Here is a 23649-nt window from a genome sequence, read left to right as displayed (position 1 = left end):
ATTGTACTTATATATATGTGTGTTTAATAAAAATATAACAAAAAAAGTCATTTTTGTTTAAAAGATTTTAGCACGAGCTACTCCCCACAATATTATGGTACCCTGCTTCAACATCAAGTTGTGAAATCTGTCAAAAAAATCTAAGCAAGAGTCTTAATGTCTTACTTATCTACATTGTAAAATGAGCGTTCCACTTGATAAACAGAAGATCTTACTACAAGATGGCAAAAGTAAACAAAGTGTTCCAGCTTTGGTATGTAATTTTCTTTTGAATTATATTTCTTCATCATTTAGTGATAACTTTCACATAAAATGTCAGTGAGTGAGCACAGGTGGAAGTAACGTACCCTGGATAGTAATTTTTTGTTATTTATTTTTTTAAGAGCCCAATATATTCAAATAAATACATAAAATCATGTTTAATGAGAGAAAAAATTTGACAAAGAGCCGTGAAAAAAAATCCCCACCCTCTGATATTGGAATCATAACGTTATGATTCCAATATCAGACGGTGGGGATTTTTTTTTCATGGCTCTTTGTCAATTTTTTTCTCATTAAACATGATTTTATATATTTATTTGAATATATTGGGCTCCTAAAAAATATATATATGAAAAATACTATCCTGGGTACGTTACTTCCACCTGTGTGAGTGAGCGTAAGTGATTACGATTTTCTTATCAAGTCCGACGACAGTATTCAATGGTTTTGCAAAAGCTGTAAAGGGGCATCCCAAAAAGTTTTCAAAATGCTAACATTGGTACACAAAAGGCAAGACCAGCTGGAGAGCGAGATGAAAAATCTTTTGAAAAATGTTCAGGAATGTAATGGCAACATAACAGATTTGAAAGCAAACCTACACAGTGTTGTATCAGGCACAGTTAAGGATATTTTGGATGAGCGACAAGAGGAAAGTGCAAGGGTTAACAATTTGATCTTTTTTAATGTAAAAGACTCGGGGAGCGATCTCGTTATCTCCTCCATAGACACCTAGTACTGGTTCTTCCCAGGAAACGGACTCGATAATGTCCCTCTGCCTATAATGCTCTAAAGGGCGCTTGGCAGTATATATAGATAGATAGATAGAAGATAATGGGAACCTCAGCGCTGATAAGGATACGTTAAAATAAATTCTTGAAGAAGTATTAGGGTTACCAGGTGCATTTGGGCATGTTGAAGCATCATCTATTACAAGACTAGGAAAATTTGACAACAAATCAGTTAAGGTCAGACCGTTAAGAGTTACAATCGAAAGTAGGGACATTAGAGGTATGATCCTCAGAAATGCATTTCGTATGAAAAACAATGAAGGATTCAGCGAAGTAGGGATTGGAAGGGACCTAACCGTTAGACGCAGAGAAATTAATCATGAATTAAGGAAGGAGTTGACAATTAATCGGAAGGATGACCCTAATAGGAATTGGGGAATAAGAAGAGATAAAATAGTTGAGCTACCAAAAGTCATCCGCACAGAGGCAGCGGGGGACAGGAATGCCAACTTTTAGATTTATTGTTCAACACAGTTAATGTTAAACAGTTTAATAGTTCTAAAGTTAATTGTTCTTCATTACCTTCTGATTTATCATTTTTAACTGAAAGTACAGATAGTATTGTTTCATTTGTAACTGAGACATCTGATTCGAGCATTAGTACAGACAAAACAAATGTAAATGTAAATACCAAAAGTTCATTTGTGGATTCATTAATAATTGGCTTTACAAACATTGACAGTTTGTCAAATAAGGTTGCAGAGTTGGAAGCATTCTTAGCGAATGAAAATCCAGATATTTTTGGTATATGTGAAGTTTTTCCCAAATTTGCACATGAGAAGCTGAGTGTAAATGACATTAAATTTTCAGGCTATGATGTGTTTTGTCCAATTACAGATGGAAGCAGGGGTGATATGTTATTAGTAAAAAAAATACTGAAAGCTTCAAGTGTTGTTGCATAGGATTCAATTAAATTTGCTGAACATGTCTGGTGTGATTTGAAACTAAAAGGGAAAGACAATATTTTAATTGGAATGATTTACAGGAGTCCCAACTCAAATTGTGCCAACAACTTAAGACTGTTTGAATTAATCAACAAAGTCGTAAATTAAAATATTCCCATCATGTTATTATGGGACATTTTAATTTCAAAGACATTAATTGGAAAACTCTAGAGTGTAACTATGTCATTAACTCAGATGGTCATCAATTTTTTTATACAGTATTGGATTGTTTTCTGCATCGGCATGTAAAGGAATGTACGCGTTTTAGAGATGGTCATAATCCCAGCTGTCTGGATCTTTTATTCACTAACGCTGAATCTACAGTACTGGATAACTCAGCGATACAAACTGTGCATGGACATTATTTAAAACTACTATTGAAGAGGTAACATCCAAACATATTCCACTTTAGTCAAATCGTAACATTGAAAATATACATTGTGCACAGTTACCATTGTGGTTGGATAAAAACGCTAGATTAGCAATACAGAAGAAAAATAAGTATTGGAAAAAGTACAAATACTCAAGATCACCTATAGCTTATCAGAAATATGCAAGCAGCAGACAAGAGTGTGCAAAGGCAATAAAAAATAGTAAAAAATCTTACGAGAAGAAAGTAGCTTCAGAAGTTAAAAACAATAATAAGTCCTTCCGGAGGTATGTGAATTCCAAAAGGAAAACTAAAGACACTATCGGTGCATTGATTAAGCCTGATGATTCGGAGGCGGAAACTTATGAAGAAAAGGCCAATTTACTCAACACTTTTTTCAGCAGTGTATTTGTGAAAGCAGAGATTGAAACAGGAGAACACATAGAAGTCATGGATGAAATTGAAATTTTAAATCACATAAGTTTTAGTGAAATTGAGGTTTTAAAAGTGTTAAAGTTAATAAACCAAGGAAAGTCACCAGGACCGGACTGTATTCATCCTAAAGTGCTTAGTGAAGCTACAAATGAGTTGGTTAAACCATTAACATTGCATTTCAACAAATCTTTGAATGAAGGAGTTATTCCAGAGGATTGGAGAAAAGCCATTCAGTGTCGCCTATTTTCAAAAAACGAAACAAAAAGACCCATCAAACTATAGACCTGTTAGTTTAACATCAGTTGTATGCAAGCTTTGTAAAAAATTGATTAGAGAAAAATTAACAGTTCATATTATGGTTTCATGTCAGGACGTTCTTGTGTTATTCAGCTTCTAGAAATTTTTGATGAATGGGCAAATATGCAAGATTCTGGAGTACCAATAGATATTATTTTTCTTGATTTTGCTAAAGCGTTTGACCGTGTTTCTCATGATTTGCTGCTGTTTAAGCTGAAAACATTGGGAATTGTAGGTCAACTTTTCAACTGGTTGCAAGACTGTTTACATAACAGGACACAGTGTGTGCGGGTTGGTTCATCTGTTTCTTCATGGGCTGATGTAGTAAGTGGAGTACCCCAAGGAAGTGTACTAGGTCCAATTCTATTTCTCTGCTTCATCAATGACTTGCCTGATGTTGTCTCTGGAATAGTGAAAATCTTTGCTGATGATACTAAATTATATTCACAAGTTCCCAATATTGAAGAGTGTGAAAAGCTTCAGGCTGATCTTGACAAACTTTGTGACTGGAGTGAAAAGTGGAAATTGTCCTTTAATGCCAATAAATGTAAGGTCATGCACATAGGAAGTAATGAAGAAGTGTTCAGATACTCTATGAGAGAGAAGGATGGAAATTTCGTTTATGTTAAATCTGTGACAAATGAGAAAGATTTGGGAATAACTTTTGATTATAAGCTCAATTTTGATCAACACATTTCTAATATCACATGTAAAGCACAAAGAATTCTAGGATTGATACACCGAACATTTGAATATCTTGACAAGGACATGTTTAATCATTTATACAAATCGCTTGTTCGACCCACATTGGAATATGAATCTAGTGTATGGTCTCCACATTTGAAAAAACATATTAAGAAAATTGAAGATATTCAACGAAGAGCTACCAAAATTGTGCCAAACTTGTTTCACCTTCCTTACACTAAGAGATTGAAGGAACTTGGTTTTGTCACCTTGGAGTATAGACGTGATAGAGCTTATATGATACAAGTGTTCAAATCCATGCATAATATTGACAGTCTGAAATGGGACAAACTGTTCTCTCTTTCACAAAATGATTTGCGTGGTCATTCATTGAAACTCCATACACCAAAGTGCAAGAAGAACATCAAATTAAATTCATTCTCAATTAGAGCTATTTCATTTTGGAACAGTCTGATTGAAGAAACTATTTCTTCAAATTATGTGAACCTTTACAAAACCCGACTAAACAAGGAAAATTGGAACGTTAAAAAATTTGAACCATCATGTTATGCGCACAATGAAATTAATTAGTTATATATCAATTATGAGAAACCTACAAGAAGACCTTTATAAGACAGGCCAAGATAGCTTAAACGCTAAAATTATGGCCCTACTACCAGGTATCCAGGTAGGTGATACTATCAACTTGCCAAAAAACCAAAAATATTTCCATTAGAATTTTGTCCTTTTGGCTTTTGTGTGTATATGACAAGATGTAAAAATAAATGCTGTTATATCATTTTTCTGTATTATTATTTTGCCGCAGTACACTTCTGATTTTTTGCAAAAATGACCAATGAAAGTACGACAATGAAAAAATATCATATGATCACAAAAACTATAAAATAAACAGTTTATAACGCTGTCATTTAACCATATTTCAGATTAAAAAAGGTTTAATTGAAAATAATAAATAAACACTACCTATAATAAAATGATGTACACAAAAGCACTCACTATCGCAAATAAAGGATCACTGTTTACTGCATCTTTTCACAAATTTGTAAAATTGTACATTTATCCAAGTGACACACTATGCAAAAATTTATTTTGATTTGATTACACTTTTTCATGAAATACATGATAGTGACCCCCTATTGGTGTGACCCTCTATTGGTGTGACCCCCTATTGGTGTGACCCTCTATTGGTGTGACCCTCTATTGGTGTGACCCCCTATTGGTGTGACCCTCTATTGGCGAGTTGACTGTACATGTATAAGCCGCTTATTTGTGGGAAAAAAATCTAATGTAAGAGAAACATGAACAAGAGTTTCGTTTTTCCATTAAGAAACTATTTATAGAAAAAGAACATGCGCACAGTAACAAAGTTGAGCAACTAATCTGGCAATCAGAATGGCCGATATTATGAGAAACGATGTACATGATACTGATTAATACTAATTACTATAATTATGGAGCTTAGTCTTGCCAGTATTTTGGCAAAACATTACAGATTTTAGTTTTTGTTATTATGGCCCAAAGAATACACATTAAACTATACATTAACATATTATACAGGTATGTTTTTTAAATCTTTTTACTTAAACTATTTACATGTTTTCCTTAAGAGTGCCGATACTACGGATACACATCATGGTACAGACATTCTACATGTATAACATAGTCAACATAATGTGTTTAACTCAAATTATTTTGTGTTATTACACCTATTACAGGTTTGTTTTTACCATCTGACACAATTTAATCAAAGCGTCTTTCTACCGGTACAATAAGTCCAACAAACAAATACGTGCACATGTAGTATGACGAATCCTTTGACCCCGATTTAGTTTTGGCTTCATTCAGTGACATAACTTTCAATTGCATTTGCGTAACATTAACCCTTTCAGTGCGGGAACCGAATTTTGAAGGCCTTTGCAAACAGTTTGGATCCTGATGAGACGCCACAGAACGTGGCGTCTCATCAGGATCCAAACTGTTTGCTATTCTGATAGTATTCTTTGAAAAAAAATCGAAAAAAATGCTAATTTTAGAAATTCAGCAGACGACATTTTAGCAGAAGACAAATTACCCAGCATGCAAAGGGTTAAAGATGTAGTAATCAGTCCTCTTAATTTGCACACCCAATTTGCCAATACAAGTAAAAATTAAATATAGCTAAAAAATGTAGTTGAAGTTTCTTTCATTTGTTTTCTAATCTTAGGACCCAAGGTGGATGGAAGAAGTCCAGTTTGTTGGCTACCAGGCTCCACCTATTGACCTTTCAGACAAAGGTCAATATGAGGAGTGGCTTGAGAGGCTGAAATTTATTGAGGATGACCTACATTGGCTTCTGCAGTTGCCTCATGGGAGATTCTGGTGCCAGGTGAGACAATGTCCTAACAAAAGGTAGGGTTTTAAAAGGGGGATATATAACTGTTATCTAATAGAAAAACTAGGGTCAATATGTTGTTGTTCTTTACTACTGAAAATCAGACAAATGAATGTTTCATTATTACTTGTACTTCATAATCATTTAGAAAATTATCATAAAGGGACACTATGGGCAAAAATTATGTCCTTCTAAAATGGTCAATTGTGCACCAAATCATTTTATTTTCATGGTGTTATTTTCAAAATAGTGATTTCAATGGATTTGTCTCCAGTGCCTTAAATAATAACTACTTTTAATAATATGAAAATAAAACTACTGATGAGTTATATTTAAATTTCAAGCAATCCATGGCATATAACATTTAGGGCAGAGAGAATGCCGTATAACCCCCCACGCCCCTTGGAGAGGTATATTTGAGTCACTCTGTTGGTCTATTTGTCAGTCTGTCAGTTTATCCGCATAAAATGTTTAGAGTTTGGTAAACAGGTTAATTGAAACTTTGCATAAGTAATCACCATGAAATGAAGATATATGCATACAGGACATTGTTTGTATTCTATGGGAGGGCGAGGCTGGGATCCACGCATTCCAGAGTTATTTTCCCTTGAACCTAGCTGACAAAGCCATTCATGACTATTAGTTATGTTTACTACAAAGCTTGGTTATAGTTAAATTCTGTTGCTATTGTAACTTGGTATTGTTTTAACTTTTTGCAGGCCATATTTGATGAGAGCTTACACAGATGCATTGATAGCTATCTGCGATATGCTCCCCGCTCCTATGAAACGGTAGCAAAATTACCTTCTTCTGCAAAGAAGTCGCATGATGAAGTTCATCGCCTTGTGTTCCTTACGTGTATGAGAATGTCAACATATAAGGAATCAAAGGTCATAATTTGTATTATATATTTGCATAGCACTATATTATCACAAAGAGTAAATTGTAAAAAAAAAATTCACTGTTAGACAATTTATAGATTTAAACGTGCAGTGTAGATGCATAATTTCTTAATATATCCCAATTATCAGATCGGTACCCCACTTGAGCGCTCAAAGTTAATCATGGACTTTATGTTTGTGTATTTAATTAGTTTTGAATATTTCTAGGAACATCACATCACGCCAAGCGTGTTTGGTGAGATCCTCTATGAGAATTTCCTGTATGATATACCCAAGCTTCTGGACTTGTGTGTCCTGTACGGGCAGGGGAACCAGCCTTTGCTGGCACGGATGATTGAGAACATTTTCACACAGCAGCCAAAGTATAATGACGACCTCGCTGGAGTTGTTGGCACTTTGAGTGAGGTACACTGCAGCCTTGCTAAAGTGTTATAAGATGATTGAAATTTTCAGTATTGGTGATCCAGATTCTTTAAAAATCATGTTTACCTTGACATGTTTTGCTACTAGATCACTTTTTTTTATGCTCCCCCCAAAATTTTTAGAGGGAGCATAAAGTTGCCGCTTCGTCTGTCCGTCCGTGCGTCTGTCCCTGCACAATTTTTGTCCGGGCTATTTCTCAGCATTTAATGACTGGAATTCAATGAAACTTTATGGGAAGCTTCACTACCAAGAGGAGATGTGCATGATATCAGCCGGTTCTGGTCAGATGATTTTTCACAGAGTTATGGCCCTTTGAAATTTTCCATTAACTGTACATATAGTGCAATTCTTGTCCGGGCTATTTCTCAGCAACTAATGACCGGAATTCAATGAAACTTTATGGGAAGCTTCACTATCAAGAGGAGATGTGCATATTATCAGCGGGTTCTGGTCGGATGATTTTTCACAGAGTTATGGTCCTTTGACATTTTCTTTAAAAATATTATTGTCCCCCCAACTACTGTGCCCTCAAGATGTTTCCTTTTATCTGAATATATAGTGCAATATTGTGACAAAAAACCTTTGGGGAGCATCACCTGTCTCCGACGGTATCTTGTTTTTAACAGTTACATGTATTTTGTGTGACCAAGAAAATTTATGAATCACTCAATTTTGAAGTGTAATGGTTGTCATTTTACAGCTGTCATAAGTTTTATGGTTTACTTTTGCTGTATGAGGAAGAATATTTTTTTATCTGTCTTTGCATTAAATTGATGCAGGAGAAATGTTGATGCATTTGAAAGAAATGTCATCTTCCAGTTCAAAATAGCCGTAATGAAAAATGGGTTTGTTTAGGGTTGAGTTTCATACTAAGTATATCTCGTAAGGGAGGAGCCATCACAAATTACCAGATCAAGATTAAGAAAAGTTCAACTTCTTTTAGTTTACAGAAACAAATGTTGAAAAGAGTAAAATTTCATGTTTCTTTCCTTTCAACAGGTTTTTGACAACATCATGGCTAAATGTGGCATTCATCCCGACCCGGGGTCACAAACACCTCAGAAACTTGGTGACCAAGGCAATATAGTATCACTGGTTACCATGGCAACTGGAGAATTCAATGACATAATTCTGTACTTATCAGACATTGGAATGACCTTGACCTCATTCCTTAACGTCTACCCCCCTGCCTGTATGGCCTTCCACGGTGGAGAATTTCTAGTCAAACTTCCAGCATTTTATGATGCTGTAGTGCCAGAAGTGTTTGCAACATTGAAACAAAAAGAACAGGATATTAGGTGAATTTATAAATTCATTTTTTATAAAGATTGCATTTAAAACAATTGCACAGATTGTATGCATTAACCCTTAAAGCGCTGGAGCTGAATTTTAAAGGCCTTTGCAAACAGTTTGGATCCAGATGAGACGCCACAGAACGTGGCGTCTCATCTGGATCCAAACTGTTTGCTATTCTGATAGTATTCTTTGAAAAAAATCGAAGAAAATGCTAATTTTAGAAATTCTGCAGACGACATTTTAGCAAAAGACAAATTTCCCAGCATGCAAAGGGTTAAGGTTTTGAGCTGTATAAGTGTTATTAGCCAATATGTCTATATCTTCTGTTTCTAAGTCTAAGTTTTTGGTAGTAGTTGAAGACAAATGTTAAATTTGCCATGTTTTCTTACTCCATACACTTTTTTCTAATTGTTCCTTGTTTTATTGTCCATTCCATGAATTGTACAACAGAGCTAGATATCATGAACTAGTGCAAGTTATTGAAGTTAATATATTTTGGAGATTTTTATGCCCCCCAGCATCCATAGATTCCAGGAGGTATATAGCAATTTGGCTGTTGTTCGTTTGTCTGGCCTTGCGTCCATAAGAGGCTAAACCAAAATGATGTTTTTCATCAAAATCAATTCTGCTCGCTGCAATGCTTTTATACTGGCATGAATTTTATCTAATGATATTTAATTACTTTCAACACACCCACATCACTTGACCTCACTTTGACCTACTTTTTTTACATGGACTTTGGCATACTGACCAACAAATCAATACATAGATGGCTTCCACTGTGGGCATAGGTGTTATTTGAAGGCTACATGTTGTTCACTTCAATATTTGGCGTTGCTGTAAGACATTTGTCTTTGTTATTATCTAAAACATCTGATATATCCTCATTTTACTGATTGTAGTGATAACAATCGTAAGTCACAATCTTATTGCAAAGTAGTCCCCATACTATAAATTCCCATCACCCCAAATTGGCAAATATAGTGATATTGTTCTGAAGATCTAGATTTAATTCATGTGTGTTAAGTGTTGCCAAGATTAGCCTGTACAGTTTGCTCGTGCTCATGTGGAACAAAATTTCTGCCTTAACTGGATTTTTGCACAAGAGGGCTTCTTTTGAGTAAAAAACTAAAAAGTCCCTGAAAAGCTGAAAGTGTGTCCCTGATTAGCAGGTGCAGTCTCTATGACGACACTTTTCACACGTGCATGAAGTTCTGAGACAGAGACTCTTAATTTGTGTCGTGTTCTGAGAAAACATGGCTTAATGCATGTGCGTAAAGTGTTGTCCCAGATTAGCCTGTGCAGTCCACACAGGCTAATCAGGAGCGAAACTTTCCGCTTAAACTTGATTTTCTGTAAGGAGGGACTTCCTTGAAACTAAAAATACCATAAAAGCGCAAAGTGTCGTCCCTGATTAGCCTGTGCAGACTGCACAGGCTAATCTGGAACGACACTTTACGCACATGCATTAAGCTCTGTTTTTATAGGCAGAGACTCGTAATTTTATAAACTCCTTGTTACAGCACCAAGAAGGCACTAAAGCAAAAGCTGACACAGGCAAAGACTAACCTTTTGGAAGTGTTCAAGACAGTCGTGTATCACTGCTGCATCCAGCCACTGCTTGAGAAAAGGTAAAGCTGATGGTATGAGCTGACAAATATTTTAGCTTGAAATAATTTTCAGAATGATGTGAAGAGAATATCAATATTGGCTTGTATGCCACTAAAAGTTGACATACCTTAACTACTACTCTGTGTTCCAGCAACTATTTTGTACTGGTACTGGATGAAAGTGTACTGTACCAGATGTGCAGGCCGCTGTCTGTCATTTATTGTTATCAAAAGTTATTCATTACTCAATGTAGCCAGGTTTCTTGGAAAAATGTGAATATTATAGACCAATATTGTGATAAGATGATTTTAGAGTTTATTTAAGATGTATTGAAAAAGCCCATAAGAAAAGTAAAGAAAAATAGGGGTAATTGTACCGAATAGATAACTAGATGTTAAGTAACAATATTCCTTGGGGCCCATCCCTACTTGAAACTGAAAACTTAACCATTTGCAGGCTGGGAAATTTGTTGTCTGCTAAAATGTTGTCTGCTTTATAAAATTTGCATTTTCTTCCAAAAAAATTCAAAGAATACTATCAGAAAAGCAAACAGTTTGGATCCTGATGAGACACCACATTCTGTGGCGTCTCATCTGGATCCAGACTGTTTGCAAAGGCCTTCACAATTCGGATCCAGCACTGAAAGAGTTAATCTTTATGATTTGTTATACTCTCAAGGGGTAAATATACAATTGGACACAATATTTCAGATGAGTTTTACTACCCTTTAACAGAAAATGTTATTTGGAGTTTGATGATGTGACTTGTATTTTACTATCGGATTAAAAAACAGTGTGCATAAATTTAAAATTCATATTCAAAAATAGAAAATACATCATTATGTTGTATGTTTAATACCGCATCTTATGCCATGACCATGTTGCTATCAAATTATAAATTATTTTGGTATACTAGAAACATATAATCAAATAATTTTAAGATTTTGTTTGTTATGTTAACTGAATGTGTTTCTTGCATGTAGGGATATTGCGTCTGACTACATAGAGGACTATCTACATATCATGTCTGGCATTCTGAATGACAGAAGGTATGGACATGAAGTCATCTCATTGGTTTCCTGCAATAAAGAAGGTGTTTATGCTTTGCACCTGTCCTTGGTCGTTTGGATGGTCTGCTTGTAAACCATTTTATTTCTGCTCAATCATGACAACTTTTTTGAGATGGACAGGTGAAAGCACATAGTCATGGAGGGGGAGGCTAACATTTTTCTACAAATACCTCTAAATAAGTTAATTTGAACATAGTTACATTTTGAATGTTCAGTTAGTATAGTTTGTCAGTGTAAATGCTCTTGTTATTTTGTGTAAAACAATTACTTGCTGACCCAAAAACTCACCTATTTTTGACATGTGTTTTGGTAAGAACAACACAAATAGTATTAAATATACAGTATATTCTTAGATCTCTAAACATCTTTTTAAAAGTTCATTTTTAGCTCATCTATTTTTTGAAGAAAAAAAATGAGCTATTGTCATCACCTTGGCATCGGCGTCTGTGTCGGCGTCCGGTTAAGTTTTATGTTTAGGTCCACTTTTCTCATAAAGTATCAGAGCTATTGCATTCAAACTTGGTACACTTACTTACTATCATGAGGGGACTGGGCAGGCAAAGTTTGATAACTCTGGTGTGCAATTTGACAGAATTATGTGCCCTTTTTATACTTAAAAAATTGAAAATTTGGTTAAGTTTTGTGTTTAGGTCCATTTTATTCCTTAAGTATCAAAGCTCTTGCATTCAAACTTGGTACACTTACTTACTATCATGAGGGGACTGGGCAGACAAAGTTTGATAACTCTGGTGTGCATTTCGACAGAATTATGTGCCCTTTTTATACTTAAAAAATTGAAAATTTGGTTAAGTTTTGTGTTTAGGTCCATTTTATTCCCTAAGTATCAAAGCTATTGCATTTAAACTTGGTAAACTTACTTACTATCATGAGGGGACTGGGTAGGCTAAGTTAGATAACTCTTGCGTGCATTTTGACTGAATTATGTGCCCTTTTTATACTTAGAAAATTGCAAATTTGGTTAAGTTTTGTGTCTAGGTCCACTTTATTCCTACAGTATCAAGCTATTGCTTTCATACTTGCAACACTTACTAACTATCATTCGGGGACTGTGCAAGCAAAGTTATGTAACTCTGACTGGCATTTTGACAGAATTATGGCCCCTTTATACTTAGAAAATTGAAAATTTCGTGAAGTTTTGTGTTTTGGTCCACTTTACTCCTAAAGTATCATAGCTATTGCTTTCAGACTTGGAACACTCGCAAACTATCATAAGAGGACTGTACAGGACAAGTTCCACGACTCTTGTTGTCATTTTGACGAAATTATGGCCCTTTTTTGACTAATAACTTTAAATACATGGTTATATTTTGTGTTTACGTCCACTTTACTTCTAAAGTATCAAGGCTATTGCTTTCAAACTTCAAATACTTTCATACTATCATGAGGGTACTGTACCTGGCAAGTTTAATTTTACCTTGACCTTTGAATGACCTTGACTCTCAAGGTCAAATAACAAAAATTATCTAAAATTGCCATGAATTTTATTTATGATCAGATGGGATTGATACTTTGACAAAACAACTCTTACCTGACATACAACGATAATACAATGACCACACCCTCGCACTTTACCCTCCCCTAACCCGACCCCACCATTTTATTTTTATTTTTGAAAGATCATCTTATAAATGGCCACACCCTCACACTTTACCCCCGACCTCCCCCCCTTCATTTTTTATTTAAACATGGTTAAAAAACATTATTATATATTATTATAATTTTTTTTAGACAGTCCCACCCAAGAATCTCTCCCCCCCCCCCCCCCCCCGCCCTAAAAAAAAATATTTTTTGTTTGTACTTTTAGCTCACCTGATTGCTCAGGTGAGCTTTTCTGACCGGTCTTTGTCCGTTGTCCGTCCGTCAGTTCGTTAACATTTGCTTCTAAACACTCTAGAGGCCACATTTGTTGTCCTATCTTCATGAATCTTAGTCAGAAGCTTCGCCCCAATAAAATCTCGGCCGAGTTCAAAACTGGGTTGTGCCGGGTCAAAAACTAGGTCACTAGGTTAAAAAAAAAAACAACTTGTAAACACTGTAGATGTCACATTTTATGTTCAATCTTCATGTTACTTTGTCAAAATGTTTGTCTTAATGATATCTTTATTGAGTTTAAAAGTTGTTCCGGTCTGTTTAAAAACATGGCCGCCATTGGGCGGGTCAGTTTTCCTTATTTGGCTATAGAGAAACCTTGTAAACACTGTAAAGTCACAATTTATGCCCAATCATCATGAAAGGTGGTCAAAACATTGGTTTTATTGATATCTCGGACGAGTTCGAAAATGGTCCAGATCAGTGAAAAACGAGGCCGCCAGTGGGCTAGGCATTTTTTCTCTATATCTTTATAGTGAAAACATGTGAACACTCACATTTTTGGCCCAATTTTCATGAAATTTGGTCAGAAAATTTGTTTCTTTGATATGAGAGTTGAGTTCGAAAATGGTTCCGGTCAGTTTATATTTATATAAAAGCTTGTGAACATTCTAGAAGTCACATGTTTTGCCCAATCATCATGAAACTTGGTGAAAAGATTGGTTTTATATATATCACATAATTAATGCCATAATTTTTGCCCTAAGATTGTCCAAATTTTCATTATATTATACAAAATCCTTGTAAACACTCTAGAGGTCACAATTTTGTTTCAGAATTTATGAATCTTGGTCATAATATTTATTTTTGTAAGCAAAGTTTGATGTTTGGTAAGGGGTGTCAACTCAAAATACAGGCCACCAGGTCAAATCTTACAAAAACAAAATCACTCCATATGCCAGAGTTTTGGTTCAATAATGATGAAACTTGACCAGGATGTTTGTCTGGACAATATCTAGGTCAAGTTTGATGTTTGGTAAAGATTGAATGAACTGACTCCTCTCAGGTGAGCGAACTAGGGCCATCTTGGTCCTCTTGTTATTTCTTATTTTTGGAAGATAATGTAATAAATGACCACACCCCCACACTAAACACCCCTCTCCATCCCACCCCTACATCTCTTTTGATTGAAGTATTGAGATAGGTCCCTTCACCTTTAAAAAGAAAAATAGATGAGCGGTCTGCACCCGCAAGGCGGTGCTCTTGTTTTATTTTGTATTTGTCTTGTATGTGTGTGTATAAACCTTAATATCAGCATTTGTTTTTGCAGGTTCTTGGCCGACTATGAGGGTATTCACAGTTTTCAAGGTGACATTGACATCCTATTGCAGGCCGGTGGGGACATGTATCCTTGACCATAAATAACATGTACAGCTCCCTACATGTTTTATTGGGACTCATGATGTTACTTGATTTTTATATTTTTTATGTAATACACACATAACACATTATTTTGTATAAACAATTTGGTCAATATAACATGTTTTTGTGCAATTTAAAGGTGTCTTTCAGTGAAGAGCATTTGATATAATAGTGCACACGTTGTAGATTTAAAACCATGTTTTATTGAGCTTGTCCAAGAAAATCATGTTTGTTAGCCAAATGTTTATTTAGTTAATATGGTAGGAAATGACATCTTGTGTACAGACCTTTGTTCATTTTAAACTAGATTTGATTTGATCGTAACAACGACAATCCAATCTCATATTATAGCTATGACTGTATCTCATGTGTTAATAATCCTTGACATTATTAAACAAGAAACTGTCTCAGGAGACGAGTGATGCTCCCCAAAGGTTTTTTTTTTGTCACAATATTGCACTATATATTCAGATAAAAGGAAACGTCTTGAGGGCACAGTAGTTGGGGGGACTAGAATTTTTTTATAGAAAATTTCAAAGGGCCAAAACTCTGTGAAAAATCATCCGACCAGAACCTGCTGATAATATACACATCTCCTCTTGGTAGTGAAGCTTCCCATTAAGTTTCATTGAATTCCGGTCATTAGTTGCTGAGAAATAGCCCGGACAAAAATTGTGCACGGACAGACAGACACACACATGCCCGGACAGACGAATAGGCGACTATATGCTCCCCCCAAAATTTATTTTGGGGGAGCATAATAAAATGTACTGTTCAAAACAGTGCATTTCTTAATTTTAATTTCTAAAATACTAAAATGTTTCGGCCATAGCCTTCATTAATAGAATGAATATAACCATTAACCATCCTTATTTATTTATAATTTTTATTTATAAATAATCCTTGACAGCATTTTCAGCGATGAAACCCGAATTCAGTACATAAAGGAGGCAGTCAACCTGGCCTTCGCCACATTTGGCAAACGCAAAGCTCCTAAAGGGGCCATGAACCGAGGGGGAAGAAAAAGCCCTGATGGGTCCCCGTCCCCACTGGAGGGCGGGGCCTCAGGGGTGGGTACCTTGGCGAGCTGTAGGGTGTCTGATCTTGTTCCTGCAGATGCCTACCAGGTGGAGGATTATGTGAGTGTAATATAAAGTTGGCCTGTTTGTTAAACACTTTCCCCCTCAGATATGCATAAGACAATCAAGACTTTTCCGACTAGATTCAAGTTTTAAAAGCTTCATAACCAACCCTTAGATACTGATGAGCAGCAAACAGCATAAAACCTGAATAGATTTGAAGTTTCTTGATGGCTGTTCTGGTTTTATGCTGGTTGCATAAAACCAGTTTCACACTGGTTCTAATTGTGTTATATACAAAATAGAATGCTTTAAATTTGCACTGAACGTTATGCATTAATATGAACTTTCATGTAAAAAATATTTCTCTAAGTGTTAAAGTGTTTGACAAAATAAGGATGAACATTTATTTTGCCTAAAATACAAACATGTGCCCATACTTAGCACGTTATTAACATAAGACATTGAATTTCAAAAAATATTTTTTCAAGTAACACAAAAATATTAATGCATACAATATTTTACTAGACTGCTTAAAAATGATATCACCAAGATAAATATTGTATGATAATGGCATGCCCACTGTAGGATTCCTCTGCTGTTGGTGCCTGTGCCACACTAGTGACAGGCGTAGAGCTGGAGTCCCTGATCACCTCTGTAAAGGACCTGCTTCCAGAGCTGGGCGAAGGCTTCATTGAGGTAATATTAGCTTAATTGAGGTAATAAAGGCTTCGTTGAGGTAATATTAGCTTCATTGAGGTAATATTAGCTTAATTGAGGTAATATAAGCTTCGTTGTGGAAATATTAGCTTTATTGTGGTTATATTAGCTTAATTAAAGGTAATATAAGCTTTGTTGAGGTAATATTAGCTTCATTGAGGTGATATTAGCTTAGTTGAGGTAATATAAGCTTCGTTGAGGTAATATTAGCTTCATTGAGGTGATATTAGCTGAGTTGAGGTAATATAAGCTTAATTGAGGTAATGTTAGCTTAATTGAGGTAGTACATGTATTAGCATAATTTAGGTTATATTAGCTTAATTGAGGTAATATTAGCTTAATTGAGGTAATATTAGCATCAATGAGGTAATATAAGCTGTATTGAAGTAAATGAAGTAATATTGTCTTTATTGAGGTATAATTAGCTTTAATGCGGTAATTTTAGCTTAATTTAGGTAATATTAGCGGTATTGCAGTAATATTTGCTTTATTGAGGTAATATAAGCTTCGGTGAGTTGATATAAGCTATATTGAGGTAATATTGTCTGTATTGAGGTAATACTATCTGTATTTAGGTAGTATTAGCTTTAATGAGGTAATATTAGATTTATTGCGGTAATATTAGCTGTATTGAGGTAATATTGTCTTTATTGAGGTAATTTTAGCTTTAATGAGGTTATTTTAGCTTAATTTAGGTAATATTTGCTTTATTGAGGTAATATAAGCTTCAGTGAGTTAATATAAGCTATATTGAGGTAATATTGTTTGTATTGAGGTAATACTATCTGTATTTAGTTAGTATTAGCTTTAATGAGGTGATATTAGATTTATTGCGGTAATATAAGCTTTATTGAGGTTATATTAGCTTTATTGAGGTACATGTAATATATGCTTAATTGATGTAATATTAACTTATTTGAGCTAATATTAGCTTAATTGAAGAGATAGTAGCTTAATTTGGTAATATAAGCATCCAGAGCGGAGATAAGGCTTCTTTGAGGTAATTTAAGCTTTTCAGAATTGATTGAAGCCTCTAATGAGGTAATTTATGGTAATTAAGTCAAACCATGCTTCTGGATTCAAACTGGTGATGCCCCAGGGATCACATGATTTTTATAATCTTGTGCAGCTCAATAACTTACAAATATCTCAATCAACAAGGCCCAGAGCTATGATATTTGACTTAACTTAGCATGTTAAAATCATGCCCCTTCCCCTTGGGTCAAAACTGTCACGTTGGCAGTCCTCAAACAAGTTAAAATTGCACCTTTAATGATGTCCTAGGGGTCACTTAAATTTTTCAGACTTTTATATCCAAATGACTTAAAATGAACAAGTATGCTCAAATCATGTTTCTGGGATAACAGTCATCAAAATGGCTTATATAAACATCTTCAGTAAAATAACTTCATCTAAAAAACTAAGACCATCTTGAACCTCCTGTCAAGAGTTTGTATTGCGATACAAAGAAATTTGTCATATTGTTTGTGCTTACAATGTAAGGTTTAGGCATGGGGGATCAACATTTAAACCAATGTTTAAAATAGCTAAAGTTTATAAATTGATTTTCAAATAATTTAAAAGAAAATAGGTTTGCCTTAAATTTTCATTTGTATATCACGTATTAAAATATTGTAGTTGTGCCTAGAAGAGCTGGGGTATGACATGGAAAGAGTCATCAACTCGATGTTAGAGGACAGACTTCCCGCTAGCTTGCGGGACTTAGATAGGCAGCTACCAAGGTAAATGTATTGAACCATAAAATAATAAACACCAAATTACATAAATGGAGGTGTTATTTCAAATTATCTAATTAATATAGAATTCAACAAGTAACAGTGTTCAAGGATGTTCCTTTTTTATGCCCCCGGATCGAAAGATCAGGGGCATATTGTTTTTGGCCTGTCTGTCTGTCATTCATTCATTGTGTGTGTCCCAAAACTTTAACCTTGGTTAAAGTTTGGTCATAACTTTTTGAATATTGAAGATAGCAACTTGATATTTGGCATGCATGTGTATCTCATGAGGCTGCACATTTTGAGTTGTGAAAGGTCAAGGTCATCCTTCAAGGTCAAAAGTCAAAAAATACAATCCAAGGAAAGTAATAAGCTTTAAAAGGGAGATAATTTCTAAACCTGCCAAATGATTTATTGAAATTTTATTTCAAAGCGGCGCAATAGGGGGCATTGTGTTTCTGATAAACACATCTCTTGTTAAACTTATACTTACTAATTATCTGCTTTAAAAAGAAAAGAAAAAATAATTATCTGCTTTTTATGTTAGAAAAAATTAGGCGTTGAATATCAATTGTTGTTTATGGAAAGCTGACAAATTTTCTACCTGTAATTATTATCCTAAAATCAAGACTTTTATCTTGATGTCGGCAATTATTGATGAATTGCTTAAAGACAAAGCTGTAAGTGGTACAGTTTAAGGAATATATGCTTCATAAAATGTTGTTGATGGCACATCCCATTATAATATATTGGGTAAGTATATTGGCCACAGATTACCTTTTCATGAATACTTATTGTAAGCTTTTGTCTCTGCAGGAAACAAAGGGCAGCTACTCCTCCAAGCCTGGTACATGAACGGAAGAATATCTATGACTTTGATGAATTCGACGTCTTTCACAGGGATGATGTTGATACTCGGAAAATAAGGAGAGGGAAAGCGTAAGGATAACAGTCAACATACAATATTTTAACAAAATTATTTGCTGCGCTCTGAAAAACTAAGATTAGCACATGTGCGTTAAGTGTGGAGTCTGATTAACCTGTGCATTCATCTCTTTTTATTATTGTCCATTTCAAAAAGTATATATATATTTAAACATATCTGTCTTGAATCTATATTGAAATTTAAAATCTGCATTATCAAATTTTGAAATGTGTTACCTTCCCAATCATTGTTTGAGCACATGATTAGTACCCTGGAGTAACAGTATGGGTCTTTAAGTTTTGTTAATGAAAATAAGTACCAGTATTTGTATAGAGGCCATATTGGGATTTTTTATGTTTTTTGTTCAGACAAAAATTAGGTTGCGATGTTTATAGAAATAATGGAAAACATAGAAACTTAAAAAGTACTTAAGGTAGGTTGTTTAAAAATGTAATATTGTAGCCAATTAACATTTATAGTAGCTAAATTATTCTGAATGCCTATTTTCTCAATCAATTACAGATTTTAAAATCCAATTAACTTTGTTAAAAAAATAACAAAGAGGCTTCTCTTACATACATGTATTACATTCTCACAAAATCATATATTAGTAAAAATGAATAAACTAAATGGTTATTATTATTTACGCATGAGTATTTATGTGTATTTATTATTGCTATATTGTTATTTGGCGATAAGCTGTATATGCTTAATTCATAAAATGAACTATCTGTTCTGTTCTGTCCTATTTATTCTTTGATATTCTTATTGTTATATTGATCAGATTACATACTTAAAAACTAACTTAAAAAATCCTCATGACTAATTCAGAGACAAGTCTGAGTCTGTGGTGATCGGAGACCAGTCAGAGCTGCGTTACATCAAGGATGCAATCAGCAAAGACTACGGCACTGTGGTGGACGTGGTGGAGGATGATGGGAGAGGTCACTTGGGGTCGCCAAGGGTCGCAGGGGTCAACAATGAAGGCTATGCTAGGGATATGTATGAGGATGAGTATGACGATACATACGATACAAACGTGGTTGGTGCTGATGACGCTGACTCAGCTGACGAGCTTACCACTATCAGGTGAGTAAATTAGCGAAACTCTTTGCAAAGGGCTTGATACATGTGCGTAAAATGTTGTCCCAGATTGGCCTGTGCAGTTCGCACTTGCTTATCAAGGACAGCACTTTCTTCTTTTATTGTATTTTTAGTTAGAAGAAAGTCTATTCTAACCCAAAATACAGTTAAGGTGGGCATTTTTGTCCCTGATTAGGCATGTGACCACTTCACAGCTAAATCTGGGACGAAACTGTATGCACATGCATTAAGCCCCGATTTCTCAGAGGGCATCTATTATGATAAGAACTTAGTTTTCTTATTACATTCTGGGATCAACGCATTGGGTTAAAGTGTCTTAGTGCTTGTATTGGGTTAACATATCCAAGGATCAGTAATACCGGTAGTTGTAAGTTTTTAAGTGTAATTATCAGTTTAAATGTCTTAATAGCAGTAACACTTTACAATGCCTTGATGTCAAAGTGTTAAAATTGTGTGGAAGGGTCAAAGTGTCTGTGTCAGATCATCATTACAGGGATAAAGTTTCTATACATCAGTACAGGGATATATTATCTGTGCATCAGTACAGGAATAAATTATATGTGCATCAGTACAGGGATAAAGTGTCTATGTATCAGTACAGGGATAAAGTGTCTATGCATCAGTACAGGGATAAAGTGTCTATGTATCAGTACAGGGATAAAGTGTCTATGCATCAGTACAGGGATAAAGTGTCTATGCATCAGTACAGGGATAAAGTGTCTATGCATCAGTACAGGGATAAAGTGTCTATGTATCAGTACAGGGATAAAGTGTCTATGCATCAGTACAGGGATAAAGTGTCTATGCATCAGTACAGGGATAAAGTGTCTATGCATCAGTACAGGGATAAAGTGCCTATACATCAGTACAGGGATAAAGTGTCTATACATTAGTACAGGGATAAAGTGTCCATCCATCAGTACAGGGATAAAGTGTCTATGCATCAGTAAAGGGTAAAGTGTTTATGCATCAGTACAGGGATAAAGTGTCTATGCATCAGTACATGGATAAAGTGTCTGCATCAGTACAGGGATAAATTGTCTATGCATCAGTACAGGGATAAAGTGTCTATGCATCAGTACAGGGATAAAGTGTCTACACATCAGTCCAGGGATAGTGTCTATGCATTGGTACAGGGATAAAGTGTATTTACATCAGTACAGGGATAAATTGTCTATGCCTCCGTACAGGGATAAAGTGTCTATACAACAGTGCAGGGAAAAAGTGTCTATACAACAGTACAGTGATGACATGTTTATACATCAGTACAGGTATAAAGTGTCTATGCATCAGTACAGGGATAGTGTCTATGCATCAGTACAGGGATATAGTATCTGTATATCAGTACAGAGATAAAGTGTTTATACATCAGTTCAGGTATAAAGTGTCTTTACGTCAGTACAGGGATAGTGTCTATACATCAGTACAGGGATATAGTATCTGTATATCAGTACAGGGATATAGTGTTTATACATCAGTTCAGGGATAGTGTCTATGCATAAGTACAGGGATAAAGTGTCTATACATCAATACAGGGATACAGTGTCTTTACATCAGTACAGGTATAAAATGTCAATACATCATTACAGGGATAAAATGTCTATGCATAAATACAGGGAAAAAATGTCTATACATCAGTACAGAGTTCAAGTGTCTGTATATATCAGTAAAAGGATTAAGTGTCTATGTATCTGTACAGGGATAAAGTGTTTATACATCAATACTGTGATAGTGTCTGTACATCAGTACAAGGATTTAGTGTCTATGCATCAGTACAAGGATTAAGTGTCTATGCATCAGAACAAGGATTAAGTGTCTGTACATCAGTACAAGGATTTAGTGTCTATGCATCAGTACAAGGATTAAGTGTCTACACATCAGTACAGGGATAGTGTCTTTGCATTGGTACAGGGATAAAGTGTATTTACATCAGTCGGGGATAAATTGTCAATACAGCAGTACAGAGATAAAGTGTCTATACATCAGTACAGGGATAAAGTGTCTATACATTAGTAGAGGGATAAAGTGTATATACATCAGTGCAGGGATAAAGCGTCTATACATCAGTACAGGGATAAAGTGTCTATACATCAGTACAGGGATAAAGTGTCTTTACATCAGTACAGGGATAAAGTGTCTATACATCAGTACAGGGATAAAGTGTCTATATATCAGTACAGGAATAAAGTGTCTAACATCAGAACAGGTATTAAGTGTCTCTGCATCAGTAAAGTGTCTATGTATCAGTACAAGGATAAAGTGTCTATGCATCAGGACACGGATAAAGTGTGTATGCATCAGTACAGGGATAAAGTGTCTACGCATAAGTTCAGGGATAAAGTGTATCTGCATCCGTATGTGTCTCAAGTGTCAAACATGTGGCAGTGATTCATTGGTTTGTAGGCAGATATTGTTGACATTAAAAAATTCCTTGAACTTGTATTCTTTCAGACCGTTCACTGTACCGCGGGTTCTTGGGGGAGGTCAGTCTAGAGACTCACCTAGACCTTCATATGAGGAATCTGAGGTATGGGCATGTTTCCTATGGGCATGTTTCCTATGGGCATGTTTCCTATGGGCATGTTTCCTATGGGGATGTTTTATTTTGTAGAAAAAAGGAATCATTAGATGCTTCTTTTTTTATAAATCTTTTTTAAGATTTGACCTCCCATTCAAATTGTTCAATTTTATGTAGTGAGATTTTCCTGCACAGTGTTGAGAATAAAAGACAAGTAAATAATTAAATAAGATATAATTAAGTACAAACATGTTAATTTGTTATACTTTAAATCCTCTCAAATGCTAAACATCTTTGGTCCATAGTAGTGTTAATATATTTTATAAAGTATTTTTGTTTTTAAATTATAAATGTTTATTTTATTTTAATATAAGAAATAAATGTTCTTTGCCTACATTTTTAAAAGGAATCTGAAGAGGAAGACCCTGGTAAGAAAAGAGATCTCTTCCTACAAGATCCAGCTGAGCTGCGAGAGATGGCTGCAGAAAGGGCACATACAAAAGCAAACAGGAACAAGCAAGGTCAAGGTGGAGGTCAAAGGTCAGAAGGCAAATCTCAAGGGTCAGGTCAGGGTGGGAAGACTTACGATGTCAAGGGTGGGCCAAAAGGTCAGGGACAGAGCCAAGAGGTGCTGCGAAACAGGCGCTGGAAGACACAGCACAAAGGTGATCATAGGAAGGCACTTGCGGATAAGAAAAGAAGAGTCTGAATTCTTTTATACTGTTGACGTTAAATTGCGAGGACAGTTTATTCGGGATTTGTTGCGGTTTGGAATATACATGTACTATGTGATGACGTAATAAACAGTAAAATATATCATTATCTTTACTGGTATTTGTATAT

General features: G+C 35.1%; 1 protein-coding gene across 1 annotated transcript; it reads left to right on the top strand.

Annotated features, from left to right (window-relative positions):
• Positions 1-102: 102 nt before the first annotated feature.
• LOC127863724 (activating signal cointegrator 1 complex subunit 2-like) lies at positions 103-23622 on the top strand. The gene is made up of 15 exons (XM_052403362.1): positions 103-253; positions 6004-6165; positions 6891-7061; positions 7281-7478; positions 8496-8794; positions 10316-10423; positions 11386-11451; positions 14633-14707; positions 15644-15863; positions 16392-16502; positions 18162-18265; positions 19076-19198; positions 20016-20273; positions 22740-22815; positions 23213-23622. The coding sequence occupies exons 1-15, from the start codon at positions 182-184 to the stop codon at positions 23513-23515; spliced, it is 2346 nt and encodes a 781-aa protein (XP_052259322.1). The 5' UTR covers positions 103-181; the 3' UTR covers positions 23516-23622.
• Positions 23623-23649: the final 27 nt, after the last annotated feature.

This window comes from Dreissena polymorpha, unplaced genomic scaffold (genome assembly GCF_020536995.1).
Source record: "Dreissena polymorpha isolate Duluth1 unplaced genomic scaffold, UMN_Dpol_1.0 chrUn030, whole genome shotgun sequence".
In the NCBI taxonomy this organism is placed as follows: domain Eukaryota; kingdom Metazoa; phylum Mollusca; class Bivalvia; order Myida; family Dreissenidae; genus Dreissena; species Dreissena polymorpha.
This window is presented reverse-complemented; position numbering and strand designations above follow the sequence as displayed.

Bases quoted from the DNA above. Each gene is read 5' to 3' on its own strand.
- LOC127863724 (XM_052403362.1), top strand. From the start codon at position 182: ATGAGCGTTCCACTTGATAAACAGAAGATCTTACTACAAGATGGCAAA. The intron at 18,266-19,075 runs GTAAATGTATTG...TTGTCTCTGCAG, and splicing joins TTAGATAGGCAGCTACCAAG to GAAACAAAGGGCAGCTACTC. The intron at 22,816-23,212 runs GTATGGGCATGT...CATTTTTAAAAG, and splicing joins CTTCATATGAGGAATCTGAG to GAATCTGAAGAGGAAGACCC.